This window comes from Sminthopsis crassicaudata, chromosome 5 (assembly GCF_048593235.1).
Source record: "Sminthopsis crassicaudata isolate SCR6 chromosome 5, ASM4859323v1, whole genome shotgun sequence".
NCBI lineage: Eukaryota > Metazoa > Chordata > Mammalia > Dasyuromorphia > Dasyuridae > Sminthopsis > Sminthopsis crassicaudata.
Genome location: NC_133621.1, coordinates 146,412,035 through 146,436,643, shown reverse-complemented (window position 1 = coordinate 146,436,643; position 24,609 = coordinate 146,412,035). Strand labels below are relative to the sequence as shown.

Sequence of the window (24,609 nt, the reverse complement as noted above, 5' to 3'; positions counted from 1 at the left end):
CTCTCTCTCCTGTTTTTCTCCTCCCTTTCTCCACTGCTCTTCTATCTTTTCTCCACTCAAAACTGAAAGAAAAGGCTGAAATACCATCAGAGAGGAAACCATTCCAGGTTTCATTTTTTGGTTAGTTGGTTGGTTTTGTCTCCTAATTCAAGCTCTGATATATAAGGGATTCCTTCATTTTCAAATGTGATTTAAGCATGGAAACAAAAAATAGAATGAAACTAGGATCCAAATGTGTGCCCTAGTAGCCTGACTTACTCCCATTAAGGTGAAAGACTAGTGTGCAACAGAAAGCTGAAGTGAACCTAAAGAAAAAAAAATTTGTAGAACAGGACAAATGTGACACTGCTATGACAGGTGTGATTATGTCTTTTCCATTATGTTTATCCTAAAGTTATAATCAATATATTCCCAAATAAATATAAAATCATAATTAATAGAGGAGTTAGTTTGCCTTGCTGTAATTATTCCTATATTATGAGTTATATCCCTATATTATATTATATAGTATAGCTACATACTTTATAGCTACATCATCCCAAAAGCATTAAATTGAAGTCAAATTCAAAGACTTTTAATGACACAAATTTATATATCATAAGAATAAAAACCAGGAATTGTTCCTAAAAATGACTACTTACTACCAAAATATCATAATATTTATGAAAGTGTGAGTAAAGTTTTGAGTAACCCTAAAATTGCTATACAAATGTGAGCTATGCTTGCTATTATGAAAAATACTATATAAAATTATGATCACCTCTAGATGGGCCCTGGGTAGGATTTTCATCATAAGAAAAGAATGAAGCTTCATTGTAATAGTGTGGTAATATAAGAGGAACATACAAAAGATCCTTGGGCCCAGTGTCATGAAGGTCTGGGTTCAAATCATATGCTGTGCCACAGTGAAGAAGTTACATGACTATTCTAGGTATCTAGTAAAGTAATAATGCCTATATCATAGCCGTGCTCTAAGACACGAGGCAGTGTGGTTCAGTGGAGCAGGAAGTGCTTCTAGAAGGAGAGATCTTGATCCCAATCTTCCCTGACACATTGTGACCTGGGGCATAGTCCTGAACCTCTAAGGATCTCACTTTGCTCACTATAAAGTGCATGGTCCTATTACACTGTCCAGTTCTCAAACCAGGATTCACAACAGCTCTTTGTTGGTCTTAAGGCATGCAGGACACTGTTAGAAGGCAAGTATACATTTCCCAAAGGTGACCCAGTACTCTGAGGAGATCTGGGAGTTTTTTGGGCAGGACACAGGTTATGGCCCTATCTGGATCACATGGGAGGCAGAACCAGGGGCATGATTTCTGATAAACAGTCCCAGTGAGACAAAAGAGAAAGCATGGGAAAAAGAACAAGTAGATAGCCAAATAAATTAACTGGAAAAAAACCACAGAAAAAGGCAGGAAGGGATTGAGTAAGGGACAGCAGCCTGCCAAGAAGACAGATTTCATTGTTCTTGCCTACAGTACCATCTCTTAAACTGAGCACACTGACCACACCCTCAACCTTCTGATGAATACAGGACAGCTGTTTGCTTCCTTCTAGCTTAGATACCACACCATCATTCATTCTATGACTATTCTCCATTTCTCAGAGCTTTAGTTTGGTACAATATGCATTGTGGAAGGTTTCTACAGGGGATGAAGCCTAGAAGTTAAGCAAAGGCCCTCATATTTTAGTTTCAGACTCTTAACCTTCCCATTACTTAATCCATTAAGCACTGGAGGTAAAAACACACTCTTCAGAAAATCTAGTATTTCCTCACCAAAAATTCTTGTTTATACAAAATGAGTGAAGGGATAAGGATTTGATAGGTAAAAATCTGAGTTAAGGTAGGTTTAAAAAGTGGTAAATGATGAGCTATAGCCAATTAAAAGCTGGTATCTCTTTTGTCAGTATGCTATGCTCCTCACTAACTAGTTGCTTGATCATTAATGTATTGCCTTCTTGGTAGAGACATAAGTGCATTAGCCAACCAAGCCAAGTACCTGATTTGCAAAGGCTCTCCAAGGATTTGATTTTGGTTCGTTTACAGTTGTTTGAGGCTTTTTCCCCTTATGATTTCATGTATGTCATTTTAAAATGTCTACATTTCCTTAACTGTAGAATTACCAGAGAACACAATATAGAGTAAGAAAACAGGGGAAAACTAGTGATAGAAACCACAGTTCATGTTTAAAGAAGTATTTTGGGTGGATGAGTCAACTGTGCTTTTATGGCAGAATTCTGCCATGGAAAGCTGTGTAAACAAGATTTTTTTTTTAACAATATAAAAATAGCACTTCTGACAGTGATCCAGATTTAATCTTCCCTTAAGATTTAAGATTATAAGAGAAAGGTAAACTTTTACTTATGGATGATGAATAGTGACGTTCAGAAAAACACTATGAACTATAGGCCCTTCTTGAAAGGAGTTAGGGAAATCATGGAGCCTAAAAAATCCCTGAGACAAAGCAACTAGTCTTAGAAAGTGAAAAGTCCAGTGGAAGAAATAAAACTTTCTCTCCTAAACAAATGAATGTATGAATGAATGGAGCGAAAAAGCCTGTATTAATGTTTACTATATACTAAGTAGTATGCTAATTCCTGAGGATACAAATAGAAAACGGAAATAGTCACTACTCTCAAAGAGTTCATAGACTAACTAAGCAATAGAACACATAAAAGAAAGTTCTATATGAAAGCAAATGGAGGGCCCTGGAAATTCTAAGGGCCCAGTAGCAAGAAGGATAGCAGAATGTTATTGGTCCATTATGAAGTCTAACATTCTTGCCACCCAAAATCAAAGAGAAGTTAGTATAAGCTGCATCAACAAGCTTGCTAGTTTTTTTCATGGGATCTATGGTTCAGGCAACCACTTAACAAAACATACTTATCAGATGAATGTCATTTGGCATGTGCAGCCAAGAAAACTCCCAAATAATTGCTTTTATGAGCTTTTGACAACCAGTAGCCCGGCTGTCAGAGCACAGATGGTGTATCATTCATTAGGTTTTTCGTGGGTGGGCATGTGGGGATGGGAAAAGGGACAGAAAGGGAGATGCACAAACCGATCTCACCTTCACCCCCTGATTCTTTCTAACAAAAAAAAAATTAAAAAAAGACTAGTACTAGCATTTAACAGCTGTGACTGCCTTTCGGTAAATGAATCACAGAAGATGACCAAGGTGAAGTTATTGCAAAGTTTTCCACCTGCAGGTATCTGCAGTTGATGATTGCTCTTCTGGGTATCTTTATTCTGGTTTTTACAAAATAATCTCTACATAATAATTGCATTATCCTGGGATCTAGGAGATGATAAAAAACCAAGTCTAAAAACCAATACTCAGTGACATTTGTTGAGTCTGAGGGTGATTTGAATCTGTCCCATGTTCTTATAGTTGATGTCAGCAATAGGTTTCTGAGCTCTGATTTTGTGTTATGGACTTCTTAGATAATCTGGGAAAACCTATGAACCCTTTCTTAGAATAAAGTTTTTAAATAATTGGAAGAAATTCTCAATTTCAGTTAGAGGTTACTTAAAGCAAATCTGCAAGCATTTATTAAGTACACAATATGTTACATTCAGATAAAAGAAAGACAAAAACATTCCCTGCCTCTAAGAAGTTTATAATCTAATGGAAAAGGCAACACACAATTATGTATAAAAATGCATACAGAATAAAATGAAGAGAAGGCACCAGCATTAAGGGGAACATGAAAGGTTTTTTGCAGAAGGTAATAAAAGTAAAAATATAATTTTTCCCACCCAATTCCACAGATCCTTTGAAATCCATTGTTGGAATTCAAATTAAGAACCCTGTTCTGGACAATAATTCTAAGTCTTAGATGGGATCTTGAGTATAATTAGATTTAGATTCTCCTCCCAAATGTAGTTCTTTTCAGTCAAAGCTAATTTGCGGAAGAAGGAAGAACAAGGTCAGGAAAAAATGAAAATACGCTTTTTTTTTTTTTTCAGCTCCCAATCCAATGTTGGATGTATTGGTTTCTACTAAGAAGGGCTAATGCCTTCAGTAAACCTAATGATCTAATACAAGAGTGAATTTTAGCTATTACTTGAAGGTGAATGAGGACCACAAATGTCTTAGGATGCTTATAAAAAATTAATGAGGCATCACTTAATATATGCTAGGCACTCAGATTGAAAAATGAAAAGGAAACAGTATCTGCTCCCAAGAATTTTAAATTCTATCAGCAGAAACTGTATATTTGTATATTTATGTATATTTGTATAAATATATGTATATTTATAAAAATAAATACAAGGCAACTTTGGAGGGAAAGTCACTAATAGCCAAAAAAGATTTCATGTAATATGAGATCTGAAGAAAATGAAGTATTCTAAGAGACAGAGATGAAGATATCTTTGAGACATGCAAGCAACTGGGGCAGAGAGACAGAATGCAGGGGGGGGGTGAGAAGGTCATTATGAAGCAATGATTAGGCTTTGCTAAGTTGAAGAACTACCAATTTTTATGAGCATGAAGGCCTTCATGGGCTCAAAATGTTATGAGTGCATTGCTAGCCTCTGTCATAACTCGGATGTCCATTTCTTCTCCAGAACCCAGTATTTCTCTAGCTTACTGAATGGCTGGACCAAATAATCATGCTGGTCAGCATCCCAGGAGCACATGAAAATATTGTCTATTTAGATAACCATTACTAGGTAATAACAAGGATGATGACAAAGATAATGATGTTAGGTAGGGTTTCTATAAGGCTTCAGGCTTTGCAAACTGCAAACTTTGCATATATTACCTCATTTGATCCCAGGCCCTAAAAATGGATTAGATGTGTGGAGTGAGTGAGCATGTGACAAAGGATGTCACTGAGATCACAAAGGAAGGCAGTCCATCCTCTTGGTAGCAACAGAGAAATTTGAACAAGGGAAGGTTTAAGGAAAATTTTATGAGTTCTGTTCTGGATACACCAAGTTTGAGTTGTCTACATGGCATCTAGTTCAAAATGTCTAGTGGGGGTAGGCAATGTGGGACTATAGCTTAGGAGAAAAACTAAGACTGGATATGAAGATTTGGGGATCATCTTTATAAAGATGAATCGAATCCATAGAAGCTGATTAGATCTGAGTGAGTGTGGGGAGAAAAGAGAAAATCTAGAAACACTACTCTAGAGGGCAATAACAGTTAATAGGTATAACATGAAGAAAGATATAATAAAGAAGAATGAGCATCATCATTCCTCAGACAGGTAGGAAGAGAAACAAAACATGAGAACTTGCTGTGGCAAGGAGACAGTGTCAAAGAGAAGATAATCAATAGTGCTCCACAGATGCAGAGAGATGGAGAAAAGGCATTAGTTTTAGCAAATAAGAAATTGCTGGTAATTTTGGCAAAAGCAGCTTCAAGTAAAGGACAAAATCTGAAACCAAATTACACAGGATTTAGAAGAGAATGAGAGAAAAGGAAATAAAAATGTCAAATGTGGATAGCTTTTCCAAAGATCTTAGCTGAGAAGGGAGGTGAAAAATAGGATGCATCTGACAACACTGTAGGCTTAAATGAGACTTTTTTTTTAAGGATGTGAGATGTGGATATTTTTTTAAAGACCTCAGATGAGGAATAACTATATCAAAATTAAAGATTAGAAAGAAAGTATGGAGACCAATACTCTGGGCTCAAAATTCTTCCATCATTAGCTCATATGGCAGCATCTCAGTCCTTCATTGGCTGTTGGCAAGCCATGTTGTAAATCAATACAAATTATATCTCTCCATACTGAGACTACTCTAATGTAAGCCCTTATAATCATCCACCTAGATAACAGGCTGTTAGCTGATGTTCCCACATGCATGTTCTCCCCTGTTCAAATGATTTTTCATAATGCTGCTGGAGTAATCTTTCTTGCATGGAGAATCACAGATTATTTTTCTACCTATAAATGTGTAGTGACTTGCTGCTATCACCCCTTTAGTAAAGTTCCAACTCCTATATCTGATATTCTCCTATCTCATGTACCACCCTGGTACCAGTCTACTTTCCCAGTCTTATCTCACATTAACCAATCAATGTACTCTATATACTAGATGAACCAGATTTTTTTCTCTCCCTCTAAAACAGCTTGTGCTCTTGTGCCTCTATTCCTTTACTCAAGGCATTTCCCGTGACTGGAATGCTTTACCTTCACTCACCTTTTATTATGTTTGGAGAAAAAAAATGAAAAACCAATAACTGATGTTGTTGGGTTCCCATCCTCTATATGCCAAGAAGAGTTTTGTCTTTTTTTTTTTTTTTTTTTTTTTGGCAGTCGATAAAGAGATCTGTTTTCTGTTAATAAGAAAAGGACCATTTTATATAATATAGAAAATGTCTGCAACCTGGACATATTCTAAAACTAGACAACCATGGAAGAAATTATATCCTGGATTACTCACTTCTCCTTCCCTAAAGCCAATTCTGTCTTAGTCTTTTTCTTTCTTTCTTGAGCATTTCTAATCCTTTTTCTTCCTGAATGCAATTGCTCTTGTTTCATATGGTGAATTTGCTCTTGCCCTCAAAGGCTGCCTGTCTAAACAAAAATGACAGCAACAGCCATACCCTAATTTTTGCATCTATGGGTTATAAGAGAAATAGCAAACTTTTAGGCAAATATGTAGGTAAGTACACAGTCCACATAATTTCTAAATTCTTAAGATTACTTTTTTTTTTAAAAGAAAATCAGGCTTTATGTAAAATCAGCACAGTCTTAAAACTAATTCAGAGAAAAACCAGAGAAATCTGACACCTCCTTCACGGGTATAGTATAAGATGGTTCTGGAGATAATTGTTTTTTATGTAATTTAGAATTTCAAGGAAATAAATGCATGATTCATATCTGGACTATTCAGTTACTCCCTATTCTTCTTCATGGTTAATAGTATCCTCAATCATTTCTCCCAATTTCTCCCAACATATTTTAATGATAAAATATGTTTTTTTAATAACATAAACTAAAAAATTTAAAAAAAAAGCATCAAACCCAAGCTTCTGTGGGCCTACCTGATTTTAATTCAATCCTCAAACTGAGTTTCCTAATATGTAATCAAAACTGAAATGCTGATCAGATCTTGGAAATAGAAGTTTTGGATTCAAAATCTGGATCTCATGATTATTAGCTATGAACCATGACCAAATCAATTACTCTCTTTGGGTCCATTTCCTCATTTGTAAAATGGGAATATAAGGCTAGCTTTGTCATAGGGGAAAGTTTTGGGGAAGAAAGTACTTTAGTACACCTAAAACAATGTATAAATTAAATTATCCTTTATCCTGGAAAACAGTGATAAAAATTATTAATAGACTCCCCCAGTTGTGCCCTCTAATTTACTTTGATTTCCTTGTTTTAATTTAATTCAACAAGTACTTAGTGAATGCTGATTATAACCTCTCTAAGCCTTATTTCCTCATCAATAAAATTAGATTTGACTAGGATGATCTCTGAGGTTGCTTCTAGTTCTAGTTCTATGCTTCTATATAAATATTGGTATATTATCTGCTATGGAGGAAACAAAGAGATAGAAAACATTTACTTAAGAATCTCACAAGCACACAGAAGATAAAACACACACACACACACACACACACACACACACACACACACACACACACTATTTAAACAATAATAAAAACAAGATTGCACATGTTTACCAGCCAAAATTGAGTATATGACAGTATGATAGAAGAACAGAAAGAGGGAGAGTTCACTGTGGACTAAAGCAATCAAAGGTTTCCTAGAAAAAGAAGGCCTGAACAGGGTCAAGAAGTAGGATTATTATTAAGTTTGTAATTTATGTTCCTTTTGCCTCATCTCACTTTTTCATCTTCACCTCACTTTCTGTCTAAAGGCCAAAACATACATTGAAACATATAGTAATTATTCATACATATACGGGTGAGTTAGTCTTTTTTTCCAGCTGTTCTTGGAATAGGTCAGATTGCTACACAGGGGATGTTTGATGTGCCAATTTAACCACATGTGTCTTAAAGTTTGCCATTACTGCCCTAAAAATTGTAGGAAAAACGAATAATGGCTTTATTCATTTTTTGCCAAAAGACTTGATCTTCCAAAAAGAAGAAATATGGATTTAGTTGAAAAGTATATCTGTGCCATATTGAGATGAGATTTGCCAAAAATAGATGAAATTTGGGGGGTTTTTTTGTATCTACTTTTAGCTCTACATTTACCAGCATACCCTTCCAGCTTTTTGAGCAATCATTTTACTACTAAAATGGTAAAAATTGAAAATAATTCAGGTAAATTGTTCCCAGCTGCCTCTGTGGATAGCAGAAAATGCTGCAGCTACAGTGAGGGGCATAAATCTTCCCAGGTGGAAACAGTGGTTAAGTACTTTTTATTGCAGCCAATAAGAGTCATTCATGACTCTTCCATTACTCTTCAGAAGCCTTCCCAGGAGCTCTGGTAATTGATGACAATAAGGATAGACCACAAGAAGGAAGATTATGTGAATAAAAATTTTCCAATTTCCTCCTCAACACCAAAAGAGAGAGGGATGGGCTGAAGACTGAGGGGAAGGAAAAGTAGCAATCAAATAATCATGATTATTTGTTCATCATGAATCAAGAATTCTGAATAGCACAAAATATGCAGGGGAATAGCATGATACAGAAGAAAAGAGTACTGACTTTGGGGTCAAAGGAACACAGGTTTAAATTCTGCCTCTGAGAGTTCCTTTCCATGAGTGACCTTGATCAAGTCAAATAATCTTTCAGGGCTTCAATTTTCTCATCTGTGCACACACAGTTTTCCTGACTCCAGACCCAGCAATCTATTGATTTGAGCATCTAGCTGCCACTGTTCAAGCCATGCGTATCATACACACATACACACACATATACATACATATAGGTAATGTATGTCTATATCTAGATGCATACATATATATACATATACTACGGCGACAGGGTTAAGTGACTTGTTGAATTGCCCAGGGTAACAGCTAGTAAGGATCTGAGGGCACATTTGAACTTGGGAAGAGGAGTTTTCCTGACTTCAGTCCTAGTACCCTCTCCACTGTTGCACCTAGCTACTATAAAAAGACAGACAGACAGACAGACACATAGAAAGAAAGATTGGGACATATGCACACATATATGTATATATACATATAAACAAATATATTTCCTTCATATCCAAAATAGTTAAACTTCTGCATTCTTAACCAAAGTACTATATGTACATGTGTATTAAATATGTGGCTAAATTGTATATCAAACATCCCCTAAATAGTAATCTGACTTTCTCCAAGACGGTTGGAAAAAAGCTGCCTCCTCCTTAGGATATGTGATGACCTCTTGGCAGAGTAGAGAAAAGATCAAACAGTAGGAAGAGGGAAATGGAAGACAAATGACAAATTTAGATAATGATAATCCTACCTTATGATCTCGCTCAAGCCCTCCTTTTTCCAGGAAGCCTCTGATCACTTTAACACAATGGAAGTTCTTCCTCTTCCTGTCTCTTCTACTAAACTGCCATAAGTTTATTTTAGCACAAAAATGTGTACAACTTTGTTTTTAATCACAGCTTAAGTGTTCCTTATGTGTGTATATTTTGCATTTATTATATATGTTCATATATTGTATATTTATTCTGTATATACATAATGAACCCACACATAAAATGTTTCCTTACAATCCTCTGAGTAGTAATATAAATGCTTATTTCCATTTAGCAAATGAGAAATGTTCAGAGAGATCTGCACTGGACTGTCCAAATGACTCATACAGTGGCTGCTAGTAGAGTTCTGAGTCTGGAGTCAAGAAGAGCAAAATTCAAATCTTTCTGAAACACTTCCTAGTTATGTTACTCTGGGCAAGTTATTTAACCTTTCTGTTTATCGCAGTTTCCTACTCTGAATAATAAGAGTAATACTATAACACCTATCTCCCAAAGTTATTATTAAGATAAAAAGAGATATTTTTAAATTGCTTAGCATACTTGTATGCTTGGTACATAGTAAGCACTTAATAAATATCTATTCCCCCTCTCTTCACTTCTCTAGTATTATGATGGTTAGTATTAGAACAGGGACTAAAAATCTAGGTGTTCTAATTCCAAGAGTCTAGGCTTCTTTCTACTATGCCACTGTGCCCATAATTATAGATATAAATATAAATTGGATATATTTATATTGATAGATGAATCATTTACAAATAAATAGCTAAATAATTTACAAATAAACTTTCTATTTCAATTAAATTCTTGTGTGCATTCTAATTTTAGTTATGGAATATATACTTTTCACAATACTATTCATGTATAGGTATGAACTGAATCAGATTTTTCTATATTGTATATTAAAGATTTATTTTTACATTTATTCATTAGTAGATCTTATAATCTGAATTTTTGGATTATCTTTGCTTCACAAGCTACAAAATGCCCTTGCTAAAAAAAAAAATGCATCTTTGCTTCAGTACTTAATCAATGTTCAGTGTTGACCTGACATCCAGTTCTAAGAATTAAAATTGTTTCTTAGTCCTTCTCAGCTGTTGCACTTCATGGTGTTATGTTTTTTTCTCTCCCAATTTATATGTAGTTTAATTTGTAGGAGTTTGCTATCATTTATCTTTTGATATGTTGTATTCAGTAAGCGTTGCTTTTAGACTGCTAAACTAGCTGCCTTTCAGAACCTCCCACTTGCTACTTCTCTATTTATAAAGCTCAAAGCATATATGCTTCAAAGTTGATTACTGCTAAAAATAATGAACTTTGGCAGATCAAAAATTTTAGAACCTTAATGTAGGATAGAAACTATAATTTAAACCATTATAAGAGCTATCAATCTTGCCTATAATGTTTTCTTGGAAAGAAAATTTCACAAAAGTCAGTCAACAAGCATTTATTTAGTGCCCACTCAGGCTTGCCCAGCCAGGTTCAGACCTGGGGATACAAAGAAAAGCTAAAGATAGTCCCTGCTCTTATGAAGGTCACGTTCTCATGAGGGAAACAGCATTCATATACAGAAAAGTGGAGTTGATAACCAAAGGAAGATGTCATAATTAAGAGGAAACAGGAATATTCCTCAGTAATTATTCTAAATTTTAAAAACCACAATTCTCAAGAAATTTCTCTTCATAGCTATTATAATGGGCTCTATTTTCAAATACTTTAATCATCTTTGTTTCTTTTCTTTGAACTTTCTCCATATTATCCACATAGCTTTTATGACTTTAGTAATACCAAAAAAAAAAAAAAAAAAAAGTACAACTTTCTTAGAACAGACTTAGAATTCTAAGGACATTATTACTTCAAAATTCACAATAATAACCAATCTTCATATCTTGTTCCTTCATAGCTCCAATTACAAAGGAAAATCCCATACTGAAAAGCAAAAATAACGGATTTTCAAAATATCTTAATTCTAAGCTCAGTGAGTTTTGTGCATAACTCATTTAACCTCACAATGTTCCTGAAAGAAATGGCTGTGATATTATAACAATATTCAATTTACAAAAAGAGAAAAATTTCAATAAAATGTCCAGTGACACATAATGAAAAAGTTTATATGTCTCCTTAAAGAAATAAGTAAATTTTATAGTACTGAGCATGTTAAGGAATTGAAACTCCCCTCCCAATAAAAAATTAGAATCTATAGATATTAAAAAAGGAAAATTTAATCTGTTTCTATGATTGATTGTAATTTTACTACAACAGATTAAAAAACCTATAATTTATAGATGAACATAAAATAGAATAAAATATCATATCAACAATCCCAAAGTTCTGAACCACAGGAGCAATTAAGTTAAATTATCATCTTTTATGATATTATGTTTCTCACAATAATTCTTTCCCAAGTATTTCCATTTTAATCAGAAACTGTCATTTGTTTCTTAGTATCTTTTATAAGTGCTGATAGTTTCTTTCATAAGAAAATGTTCTTGGCAAAGTTGTTACTGCTCATATAAATTTTCCGTGCCATCAAAAGTTAGTATCTTGCTGAACACAACCATCATTTAGTGGTGGGTTTTGAAAAAAAAAATTCTGGTCAGGAACTGTGGGTATGTTGTCTGAGCACAAGTCTAGCTAAATCTAAGAGGCTCATTGCCAGGACCATGCAGAAAAAAATAGCATTTTATCCATGACATCTCTCACAGACTAACTCCACACTGCTTGTAGGGAAACTCATGGTGAAATTACAGATCTCTAAAAGTACTGAATTAAGTAACATTCATTCATTAACTCATTGTTCCTGACCAGAATTATATAAACCAGACTTATATAATCACATTTGCATGCAACACACACACACACGTATACACACACACACACACACACACACACACACACACACACACATATATACATACACAGTTTGCTGATGTCATTTTTTAAATGAAATGCCTTCTCATTTTTCTTTGCCTTTCTGGATTGTATCCACCTTTCAAGTCTCATCTCCTGCGAAGCGATCTGTGACTTAATATCAATAGACCACTTATTTAAGTTTATCACATACTGGTTTGTATTATAAGTTATGATTTTTTCACAGTTAAATATTAGTTTAATTTGACTAGTAATAGTGTAAAATCAAGAAAACATTTGATATTTTCATCATGAAATATGACATTCCAAACACTTCTCCTGGTGCCAACCTTCTAAGGCAGCAGTTCTTAATTTGGGATCCATAGACAAGTCTCAGGAGATCTGTGCACTTGGATGGGAAGATTATTTTGATAACCTATATTTTTTTTATTTTTTCTTTATTTTTATTTCTTTATTTGTTTTTATTGTAGCTTTTTATTGACAAAATATATGCATGGGTAATTTTTCAAAATTGACCCTTGCAAAACCTTCTGTTCCAGCTTTTCCCCTTCTTCCCTCCACTCCCTCTCCTAGATGTCAGGTAGTCCCATACATGTTAAGTATGTTAAATACAATATTTGTATACAATATGTATATATAGTTTTAATAACTGTATTTCATTGCAATTTATTTTTCTTGTATTTTTGATTTTCCTCTGTATTTTATTTTATGCATCTAAAACATTATTCTGAGGTATCCAAAGGCTTTATCAGACACCCAAATAAATCTACAACAAAAATGATTAAGAACCTTTGCTTTAGGGAAAGAATTCCCTCACAATGCATTCATTCTCATTCTCTCTTTTTCTTTCTTCTTTTTTTTCCCTCTTTCTACACACACACACACACACACACACACACACACACACCACCTCTGTATTATAATTTTTCATTTCCTCAACTAAATAGTTCCTTAAGCTTAAGTACCACTTCTTATATATCTTATACCACTTCTTAATATTCCTCATAATAGTTACCAGCAAAATAGTACATATATGTAGCCTTAAACAAATATATGTTGATTACTTGAAGTTATTATGGATTATCTATGCTTATTCATTTGTATGATATTACCACTAATTTTGAGTTTTATTTTGCGTAATTCATATTTCCTATGTGGCAAAACTTTTAAAAGCTTAAAATTACTGTGTTTGATTCTGTTTTGATAGATACTAATGGTACACTATAAATAATGACTGAGGTAGAAAATGATTATCTAAAATTACTTGCTTGGCTCATGCCATCCCAATTTAAACAACAACTTTTTAAGTTGTGAGAAGCATAACAGAAACTCACAATAACACCATGTATAAAGATATAGATTAAATCCTATTCACAGGGACATAATAACCAAACACTATAAAGAATCTAAAATCTTATATTTAATTGCCATTAATACATATGTATTTGGCTTATTATGTAACACCAATGCTTTGTTCATCACTCCATCATGAGAAGAGAAATCATGTAAGTGTAAATATTTGCTACACAATATGAGATTAAAAATAAGGGGATTGATATTTACATGTCTTTTATGAACTCATATTCTAGGAAGACATGTTTGGGATAAGAGAAAAGGCTTGTACTGAATTTCCTGAGGAAAATTTTTTTTGATACTTGCTTTCAAGCACACAGATTCCCTTAAGCATATAAAATACTGAAGTACTACAAAATAATTAGTATGCCCTAAATAGCTACTCTTATAGACCAAGCCAATAGAATTCTCACTGTACTTAGGCATAAGCCCAAAGGAAGAAGAAAATCAAGACTGGGAAAGAGAAATAAGCTTCCCTCTAATTAATCAATGTGCCTATATGTAAGAATGAGCATTCTATAGTATGAAAAGGAAAATAAGCCTATTGATTCCTTTAAAATATAAGATCAAGTGGCAAGGATACAAAAGAATCAAATGTAATAATAATCTATCCACTTAACATCTTAACATCTTTCAGAATTTTTATAGTCTGACTTCTGTATCAAAAGTCTATGAATAGTAGCCAAATAATATTATCAGATTAATGGAAGTAATTGATTCTTATTTTGTGGTTTTAGTAAGAAATCTATTAATACTGTTGCTTACAATATAGCAAGTAGTTAATAACCTGAAAATAAACATTTCAAACTTTAACCACTTTTTATATAAAATTAAAACTCTCCATTTTCAACCACCTGCACAGAATCATAGAACCTTACCACCTAAGGAAAGTGTCTTAAAGTCCATCTAATTCAAACCATACTGAATAGGAATTGTCACTAAATCTTTGCTTTCCAATTTCTATTGAGGAGAAATTCAATACTTCCTGAGCCAGCTCCTTCTACCTGTGGAAAGTTCTAATGGTTAAAAACTTTTTCCTTACATAAAACTTAAATCTACTTTTATGTAACTTCTATCCATTGCTCCTAATTTCCACTCTCCGAGGTCTATCAGAATAACTTTAACCCCTCTTTCACATGGAAATAACTTGAAAATAACTATCAAATTACTCTATCTTCTCTTTCTTATATTTCTCACTATCCTCATCTTTTTTTCCACTTATGTATCAAAATCAGTTTGGAGGGAGAGGGAGAAACCAAAATTGCTTGAGATTTTGAGTCCAAGTGACTGGAATAATGGTGCGCTACAAACAAAAATCTGAAGGGATTAAGAAGCCAGATTTTGGATGGGAAGATAACTAATGACATATTGAAAGACTTGTACAAAAAGATGGAATATTCAACAGAAAGCTGGAAACATGAACTTGAAGCACTCAGAGTTTGAGACTAGAGGTATAGCTTTGGGCATTATTTATATAAAACTAATACCTGAAGCACTGAAATAATTGAAATTAGCAGCAACATTAGAGAGAAGAAAAGAAGACTGAGATCAAAATCCTGGCAAGTGCGTACATGACAGAAAAGGGAAGAGAAATCCTTGGCAGCAAGAATTAACAAAGAAGTAAAAACACAGAAAGAATTTCAAAAACTAAGAGGTAGTTATTTCAGATATTACAATGATAAGATAAATGAGAAAGATTTGACATTTAATTATTTGACATTAAATTTGACAAATAGGAATTAATTGATCATTTTTTTTGCTATTCATTTTTTAAAAATTTATTTATAATATTATCCCTTGTATTCATTTTTCCAAATTATCCCCCCCCTCCCTCCACTCCCTCCCCCCGATGACAGGTAATCCCATACATTTTACATGTGTTACAATATAACCTAGATACAATATATGTGTGTAAATACCATTTTCTTGTTGCACATTAAGTATTAGATTCCGAAGGTATAAGTAACCTGGGTAGATAGACAGTAGTGCTAACAATTTACATTCACTTCCCAGTGTTCCTTCTCTGGGTGTAGTTATTTCTGTCCATCATTGATCAACTGGAAGTGAGTTGGATCTTCTTTATGTTGAAGATATCCACTTCCATCAGAATACCTCTTCATACAGCATTGAAGTGTACAGCGATCTTCTGGTTCTGCTCATTTCACTCAGCATCAGTTGATACAAGTCTCTCCTACAGAGCAATAATATTCCATAACCTTCATATACCATAATTTACCCAACTATTCTCCAATTGATGGACATCCATTCATCTTCCAGTTTCTAGCTACAACAAAAAGAGCTGCCACAAACATTCTGGCACATACAGGTCCCTTTCCGCTCTTTAGTATTTCCTTGGGATATAATCCCAATAGCAGCAATGCTGGGTCAAAGGGTATGCACAGCCCGATAATTTTTTGGGCATAGCTCCAAATTGCTCTCCAGAATGACTGGATTCTTTCACAACTCCACCAACAATGTATCAGTGTCCCAGTTTTCCCACATCCCCTCCAACATTCAAATTGATCATTTTTTAAGGAATAGAAAATAAATGGTTAGAAAATGAGGACAACAATATAAATTATTCTTTTCAAATGGTGTTTTTTTTAAAGATAAGAAAAAAGGAAATTAAACCCAGGCAAGAAAGACTGAAGCATATTTATAGACAAGAATGTTTGTAAACAGGTGACAGTCAAAAATGGAAAAGAGTGAAAAGCAAGAAAGAGAGAATGGCTTATTTAAACATTACAGAGAAATCAGGAGTGGATGAAACAAGAATAGAGATGGAGGGCTGTCCTTGGAAAGTAAGTAAGAAAACTATTTTAAATAACAAAAGCAACTTCTCTCTCTTAAAGCTCTTAAATCACTTTTATTTTAAATAACAAAAGCAATTTCTTTCAAAGCTCCTATATCATTTTTTCAGAGTAACTACATGATTTATTACATTGTCTTATTTATCACATATTATATTATTTATAAATGTAGCCTCTTTACGAACTTCAATTCAATTTGAATAAAAATAAAAGTGCCTACTGTGTAGTGTAACCGAAAAATCTTAGTATAATTTTAAAGCTTTTAGCTTAAAAGTTTCATATCATAGTTCAAAAATCTTCTGTTATACAGTTAAAGTCTTAGAACACATATTCTATATAATACATTTTAACTAATGTCAAGAAACAATAAAGAGAAAAAAAAACTCTGATAGCTTAAAACTGCGCCAAAACTTTTTGGACATCCTATACAATGAACAAATATCATGTCAATAAACTTAAAAGAAGCAATAGAGAGAAAACTAGTTTTCAGAAAACTTGTCATAAGTTGCACTTGAGGATTCAAAGCATATTCAAAGATAAAACTGGAAGGCCTAGAAAAAGAAAATGGAAAAAAATTTGTTAAGATTTTTACAAGTGACTAGTCTTTCCATCAATGATAATGCCAATTGAACTAAATGGGAAAGGAGAAATGTCACTGAAGAAAAAGTATACTAATTTATGAACTTGAAATTCCCACAACAAAAGCAAAGATAGAAAAAAAGTATATGGAACAAACTAAATATATGAAAGAGGTTCATGCTGGGGCCAGCACAAATTTTGAGGACACTGGTAGATTACTTCCTGACAGAAGGTGATCAAGAAAATAACCTGCTTTCTCACCTCTCCAAAATATTTATGGAAAAATATATACATATATCGAAGTATTCTTAATGAAAATATAAAAAGGAAATAGGTAGGCTTCTTCTAGCCCCCAAATCATTGACACATAGTAGGTCTTAAATGAATTCTTGACAAATGCACAGACACAATTGACTGAAAGTTATACAACTGACTGAAAGTTATGGAAATAAAGAATCCCATCTCATTGTTTATAAACTATAAAAATAGCACTTGATTCAAGGGGTAAAAATCATTTCTTAAAAGCCCTATTCCAACCAATTATACAAATGGTAATACCATCTAAGATCCCTTGAGAGTTACAATAGTTAATTTTGTTTAACAATCTTCTGATTACTACTATCAAGTAAAGTTGAAGACAGGGAAATAAATGCTTGACAAGTTTGTCACTGAAATAGGAGACTAATCCAACTTAAGACACAAAAGGAATTCTATATAGATAGTGAGGTTCCCCTCACAAATACTTCTGTTTATAGATAAAACTGTATCGATTGTGTCAAGTATTCAAATCCTAGAGTGCCTCTGAAGTGAGATCATTGAGCAGTTGTGCCTATATACAAAGAAAAAACCAAGAGAATGAAGAAAGACTATTGTCCATATTATCTAATTGAAGCTCAATAAGTACATATATCTTGGACTAACATTGAAAACAAACTATCAACTATGATGCTAGGCCTGCTATTTTATTCATGGTGTCATCTAGCTGCCCATTGTTTATCTTACAGACACACATCAGTGCAATATAAAGTATAATAGACCATAATATGATATAGGTACTTTAACTTTTATCCAAGCTATTTCTTTTAATTTTTAAAGATAATGTATTTCACATAGAAAAACTTCCTTTTATTTCTTTAAATTAGATCTATTTATTATTTCTTCAGTATCATGTACTATTTTGTAGATCAATAAAAACACATTATTCTTTTTCCTTTTAGTTTTTATTTTTCTTTTTAAAAAATGTTGTATGACAGATCTGGAGAAAAGATCAAGAAGAAAACATATAACTGGACTGCCAGAAAGTTATAACCAAAAAGAGAACCTTGACACAATAATACAGGAAATAATCCTAGAAAACTGTACTGGAGTGACAGAACATGAAGGAAAAGTAGAAATAGAATCCACCTCAAAGAGATCCATGTTGGAAAACATATAGGAATATTATTGCCAAATTTTAAAACCCCCAGATCAAAGAGAAAATTTTGCAAGAAACAAACAAAAAACAATTCAAATATGCTGGTCCTACAATTAAAAATATACAAGATTTATCAGCGGCTACAATAAAAGACTACAAACAAGCAAAAGAACTAGGCCAAAAATATCATATCCAACAAAATTATCAACAAACTTGAAATTTTTCAGGACTTTCTATCAAGCAAACCTGAACTTAACAGAAATTTAACATATAAGAACCAATATCAATTTTAAGGAAATCAAGGACAAATTGTTTTTTCTACACATTTAAGATTTATATTAACAATAGAGTAAGCTCAAAAGAAAGACTGTCAAGAGTAAAGATAAAAATAATCTTTACAAATGAGGTGCAGAGGAATAGACACAGAGTCATTAGAGAGAGGGGTGGTAGGCTTGTAGTTCTGAAAATCTATTCACATTGGGAATGGGTTTAATATATCCTAAATATATAGCTGAACAGTATAGCATCTTTTAAAATCTATAAAGAAATAAGGGGGGAAAGATGGGCAAATGGGGAAGCAAAGGGATACCGGAAGAAGACAACGGAGGGATCCCTGGTTGGGGGGAGGGGCGAAGTAATAGTAAGTCAAGTTGTGGAGCAGAATTTAATGAAATTTTATGAAAGAGTGGAGTATGTGTATATGTGAATCTCTATGTAATGAATATACATATCTATACATAAATATATCTTTTCTTTACTATAACTTGCATGGGGGTGATAGAAGAATAAAATAAATAAGGTGTACAGCAGAGAACAAAAGAACAATTTATAAATAAGTAAAGACTGACACTCACAAATATAATTTCTTTGGGGCAGCTAGATGATGCAGTGGATACAGTGCTGGTCCTGAAATCAGGAGGACCTGAGTTCAAGTACAGCCTCAGGCACTTAATAATTCCTAGCTATATGACCCTAGACAAATCACTTAACCCCAAATGCTTCAGCAAAAAAAAAAAAAAAAAAAAAAAAAAAAAAGCATATGTGTGTGTGTGTGTGTATTTTCTTAAATTGATATTTGTTATTTATTATGAATCCTCCCTGATGTTCTGTTGGGCACATAATAATGTTCTCTTTTGTTTTGTATTGCTTTTCTCTTTTCCTTTTTCCTTCATTTTGTTTTGTATTGCATTTTTCTTTTTCTTTTTGCTTATTCTATTTCTTCAAATAAAATAAATTTGGGAAAAATATGTTGTATCATTCCAGATAGAATATAAGCCTCTTAAGGTTAGGGATTGGTTCATTTTTTTCTTTGTATATACTTAGCACATAGCATGTTAGTACCTGGCACATAATAGGTACAAAACATGTGTAGAAGAGAAGGAATTTTATGGGGTTTTTTTATATTTAGATTTTTCATTTTTATTTATTTATTCATTCATTTATTTGTTTGTTTGTTTGTTGTATGTTATGTCATGAAAGGTTTTTTGCAAACATTTTTTGCCTTCTAGCCAATTGGTTTTCCTAGTGCTCTTTATTGAAGAGCACATTCCTGTTATTTGTGGGTTTATTACACATTAGTCCTTCATAATAAAGATGTTCTATTTGTGGATTCTCTATGCTATCCTATTAATCTAATTTAATTTCTAATATTAAACAGTTTCTAATAATTACTATATAATGTAACATTTCAATATTGTTGATGCTAATTCCCTCCTTTATGGATTTTCTATTTCATAGCTCTTCATATTCTTGTAGGTTTGTTTTTTCCATATGAATCTTGTCTTGGAAAAATTAACGAAAATATAAGCTCTTTCAGAAAAGGAACTAATCTGTTTAGGGATTACTATTATATTAGTAAAACTGAAGTTAACCAATCATCTTTCTCTGTTTTGAACAGTTTTACATAGTAGAGAATTACCTGTGCTGTAAATAGTTTTAAGATGGCCAGATTTAAAGAAGATCTTGAATGCTAGCCTACGGATTTTGAACTTGGAAATCCATCTAGCCTTTGTACCATTTTGCAGGGCTAGTTTTTAGTAGTCTGTCTGATTTGTACTTCTATGATTGTTCCATTTAAATCGTCTCTTTCTTATTTTGTTATTGTTAGTTTTAATATTATGTACTTTTGTAGCTGATTTTCCATTTCTTTTAGATCCTCAAATTTGCTAGCATGGAACATTATAAAGTAACTTCTGATTTTTTCTTGATTTCTTTTGACTTCATAGATTTCCCCTTTATCTTCATTTGGGGTGGAAGAAGGGAAAGGAAAGTCATTTAGGTTTTCTCTCTTTATTAAAAAATTCTGTTTTCATAAAGCATACTGAATTTGTGTTGAGTGGATAATTTGGGGTTCATGTTCATGCATGCTTCTTAATTTTTTAATCATTGTACATCTTTGGTCCTCTTCAGAAAATGAAGTGTCCAAATTCTCTTGTTATTCAGATTTCTATGACACTTAAGAAATTTTGAAGTTGTAATCATGTTCTCTGCTCCAAATCAATTATTTGGATTTATGCTTCCCAACAGTTTTGATAAATCAATAATTTTCAAACCTTTATTTTCAGCTGTCCTTTACTAAGTATAATTCCATTTTCAATAGCAGTTGCTTCTGTGAATTTTTGAAGTCTTCCACTGTTTTCAACATATTACTGATTGTCTTCTTCATGAATTTCTCTGGAGGATTTTTGCATCTTTCAATTTTTATTTAATTTCCCTGTCTGATTTTCTACTTTCATTAGGTTCTCCTTTTATTTGGTTTCATGATTTTCTTAGGATTGCTAATTTCTGTATAATTTCTATGAATAGGTTATTTATCCAACTGAAAACAACTCTTGGAAATTTGAATGGTTCCTTTTCCCTTCGCTGTTGCTTCTAAGACATTCATCAATCTACAGTATTTTTAATTGTTACAACATATTTTTGTATATTTTACATTTTTGCTTATTTTAATTTTCTTGTGAATTACCTACATCTGTTTTCTTTGGTATTTCTACTTACTTTTGTGACTCCTCTCACTCTGACAGCTCACATCAATCTCAGTCTATGCAATCTTTCAGGAAAAGAAAGAACACGTGTCTGTGGTTCTCCAATTTACCAAGCATCTCCCCTAGTCTTTTTCCTCTCTGAGTTCTAACCATTTTTTTTCCTACCTGGAACTTTTCCTTTTTTCCTTCAAATCTACCTGTTGCTAGCACCTTTCCTTCTAAAATCACCTTATAATCTACTCTGTATTTATCATACTTATCATTTATGTTTTCTTTCCCATTAGAATGTTAGCTCCTTAAGGGTAAGAACTATTTCTGCTTCTTTTTTTTTACTCAAGCAATCAATTGATCATCATGCATTTATTAAGTGTTTACTCTGTGTCAACAGTATTGCAACTCAGAGTAAACACTTAATAAATGCTTAATGATCAATTGATTATTACAACCCCACCCTTTGCCATTTATACCTTAAGGTGAACAACATTTATAATTGTCAATAAGTCTAATTTAAGAGTGAGAAGAGAAGATTTCAGCAGCCATAAATACAGACAATTATAATGCAAAATTTTAAAAAGTATACTTGAGGAATATGTATTTGAAAAGATAGGGCAAAGAGAGATTAAAGAGAGCTTTGAATACTAAACTAGGAATTTTTAACTTTCTTTTTCACATTAGCAGAGGTAAATGATAAATTGTTTTGAAAAATGTATTTTATAAAGAAGGGAAGTTTTTTGTGTTTGTAGCAGAGAAGAGAAGAGCAGGTAAGAGAATAAACATTTATATGTGATCACTATGTGCTAGGCATTAAGTGTTTTACAATTATGATCACATTTGATCCTGTTATAATTTCCATATTACAATTGAGGAAAACAAATCAGAATTTATGTGATTTGCCCTGGGGTCAAATAGCTAGTAAAAGACTGAGGGTGGATTTGAATTCAGTTCTTCTTTCTACTGTGCCATGTAGCAGGAAAGTATTGTTTCAAAACAAAATGCCTCAATTTATTTTTTAAAAAATACATAATGATTTTTTTTAAAAGATAAGAGATTTCGTTTTGGGGCATGTTGAACTTCAGGTCACATATAGGTAGAGATAATCCAAAGGCAACTGGAGATGCAAGATGAGAGCTCAGGAAAAAGATCAAAGATTTGGAAGTTATCAACATAGCTGCTATAGGATTAAGATTTACAAAAGAAAAATATTCAGGAAAAAAATAAAAGGACAAAAGAGAAGCACCAACACTGAAAGATGGGGAGGGGGTGGGAGGTAGTAGAGAAAGGGAAGAACCAAAAAGGAGGCAGATATAGGAAGAAAACTAGTAAAAATTTACTGTCTTGGAAATCTAGGCAGAATAGATTATCTAGAAATAGGTATCTTTCAAAAAATGCAATAGCTGAGAAAAGAGTAAAGGACTGAGTAAAAATCTTTATATTTGGTGATGAGGTGTTGACCGTTGGGGAAAAAAATACTTTCAGGAAAATGATCAGAATGGGAGACTATAAAGAACTGAATGGCAACTGAATAATAAAGTAGGGGAAAAGAGTAGAGCCTACTTTTTCAAGAATGACTATGAAAGGAAAAAGATATGAGATAGTAATTTCAAGGAACATCTCATCCTTAGACATAGAAGACAATAATGAAAGCACTGAGAATTTGTATATTTCATTTAACTCTCTTACTAGAATATATCTTATTTTTTTAAACTTCCCCATACAAAACTCAATACATAACATACTATAAATGCTGCAAATTATTGTTTAATGATATAAACAGGTCAAAGTCATCTAAGTTGTTATTCTTTCTATTCGTGATTTCTTTTTTTTTTCTTTTTATCATCTTTACTGATGGATGGAGAAAAAAATCAAGTAATTCTATTTTTTGTAGTTGAAACTTTAAAACTTACAAAGTAAGTGAAATGAACATAAACTACATGGATAAAATGAGGTTTGGTAATTATATTTGTATTTTCATTGTTCTTTATTAATAGTACACTAAATTTTGAGGCAAAAGAGTAGGATTTAAATTCCAGTTCTACTACTTAAAACCTCTGCGATATTGAAGAACTCATCTAAATTATCTAACCCTCAGTTCTTCATCTGATAAGAAAAAGAGTTGGACCAGACAACTTATAAAGTTTCTCCAAGCTCTATATTTGTGAGTCTTATCATCCTATAACTAAGATAGAGAAATTGGATTTAGAAGCCTAGGGATATATAGTCTATCTCTAAAATTTTATAATGCCTATATTGTATAATATAATAATATATTTCTTATTGATTTTTTTTCAGAATTAAGGAAAATCCCAACCAATATCCCTCCAGATATTATTAAACTTGACTTATCAAACAACAAAATAAGCCAACTTCAACCTAAGGCATTTGAAGATGTTCATGAATTGAGGAAATTAAATTTGAGCAGCAATGGGATTGAATTTATTGACCCTGGTAAGGACTAACAATGTCTACATAATAAGGCTGCATATTGTATTTGGTTTTATTCAATATATTTTTTTAAGTTCAGATCTTCAATTTCATTGTACTGGGAACTCTGGTTGTGGAAACTCTCTCTACTAATGCAACTTCCTTAAGTTTTCTGCAATTTATCAGAGTCTCCTTAAAGAGTTAGCTTGGGCACTAAGAAGTTCTACAACTTGCTCTCAGCATCACATCACTAGTATATAGCAATGGCTAGTTTTGAACCAGGTCACTCATCTACACAATAAACTTCAGCAGATTCCTACTACCTCTAGAATCATATACAATTGTCTATATTTGGCTTTTAAAACCCTTTACAAACTGTCCCTGAACTATATCTGTAGCCCTGTTATATACTACTTCCCTTTTTTACACCTTATGGTCTAGTAAACTGATCTTCTTTACATTTATTTAATCAATAAGGATTTATTAAAGGTCTATCATGTGTCAGGCACTATGCTAAGTATAGGGAATATAAAGACAATAAAAGAAAAGACCCTGCCTTCCAGAAAACCACAACGCAGGATCAACATGCAAACTATCATGTATAAGCAAACAACCCACAGGATAATTGCTTACACAGGATTCTTCATGTCTGGAACGCAGTCCTTCCTAACTTCCACCTCATTAATTCCCAAGCTTTCTTCAAGATGCAGATCTAGAACTACCTTCTACATGAAATATTTCTTGGACCCCTCCC

General features: G+C 32.9%; 2 protein-coding genes across 3 annotated transcripts in view; one reads left to right on the top strand and one right to left on the bottom strand.

Annotated features, from left to right (window-relative positions):
- FBXL13 (F-box and leucine rich repeat protein 13) overlaps positions 1-24,609 on the bottom strand; it is a 245,322-nt gene that overhangs the window by 139,401 nt on the left and 81,312 nt on the right. The gene's annotated exons all lie outside the window — the stretch shown is intronic.
- Positions 1-24,609, top strand: part of LRRC17 (leucine rich repeat containing 17) — a 47,009-nt gene that overhangs the window by 19,521 nt on the left and 2,879 nt on the right. Inside the window, exon 3 of the mRNA XM_074268455.1 lies at positions 23,724-23,879. Within this exon, the coding sequence (XP_074124556.1) occupies positions 23,724-23,879 (156 nt within the window). The remainder of the gene's footprint in view (positions 1-23,723; positions 23,880-24,609) is intronic.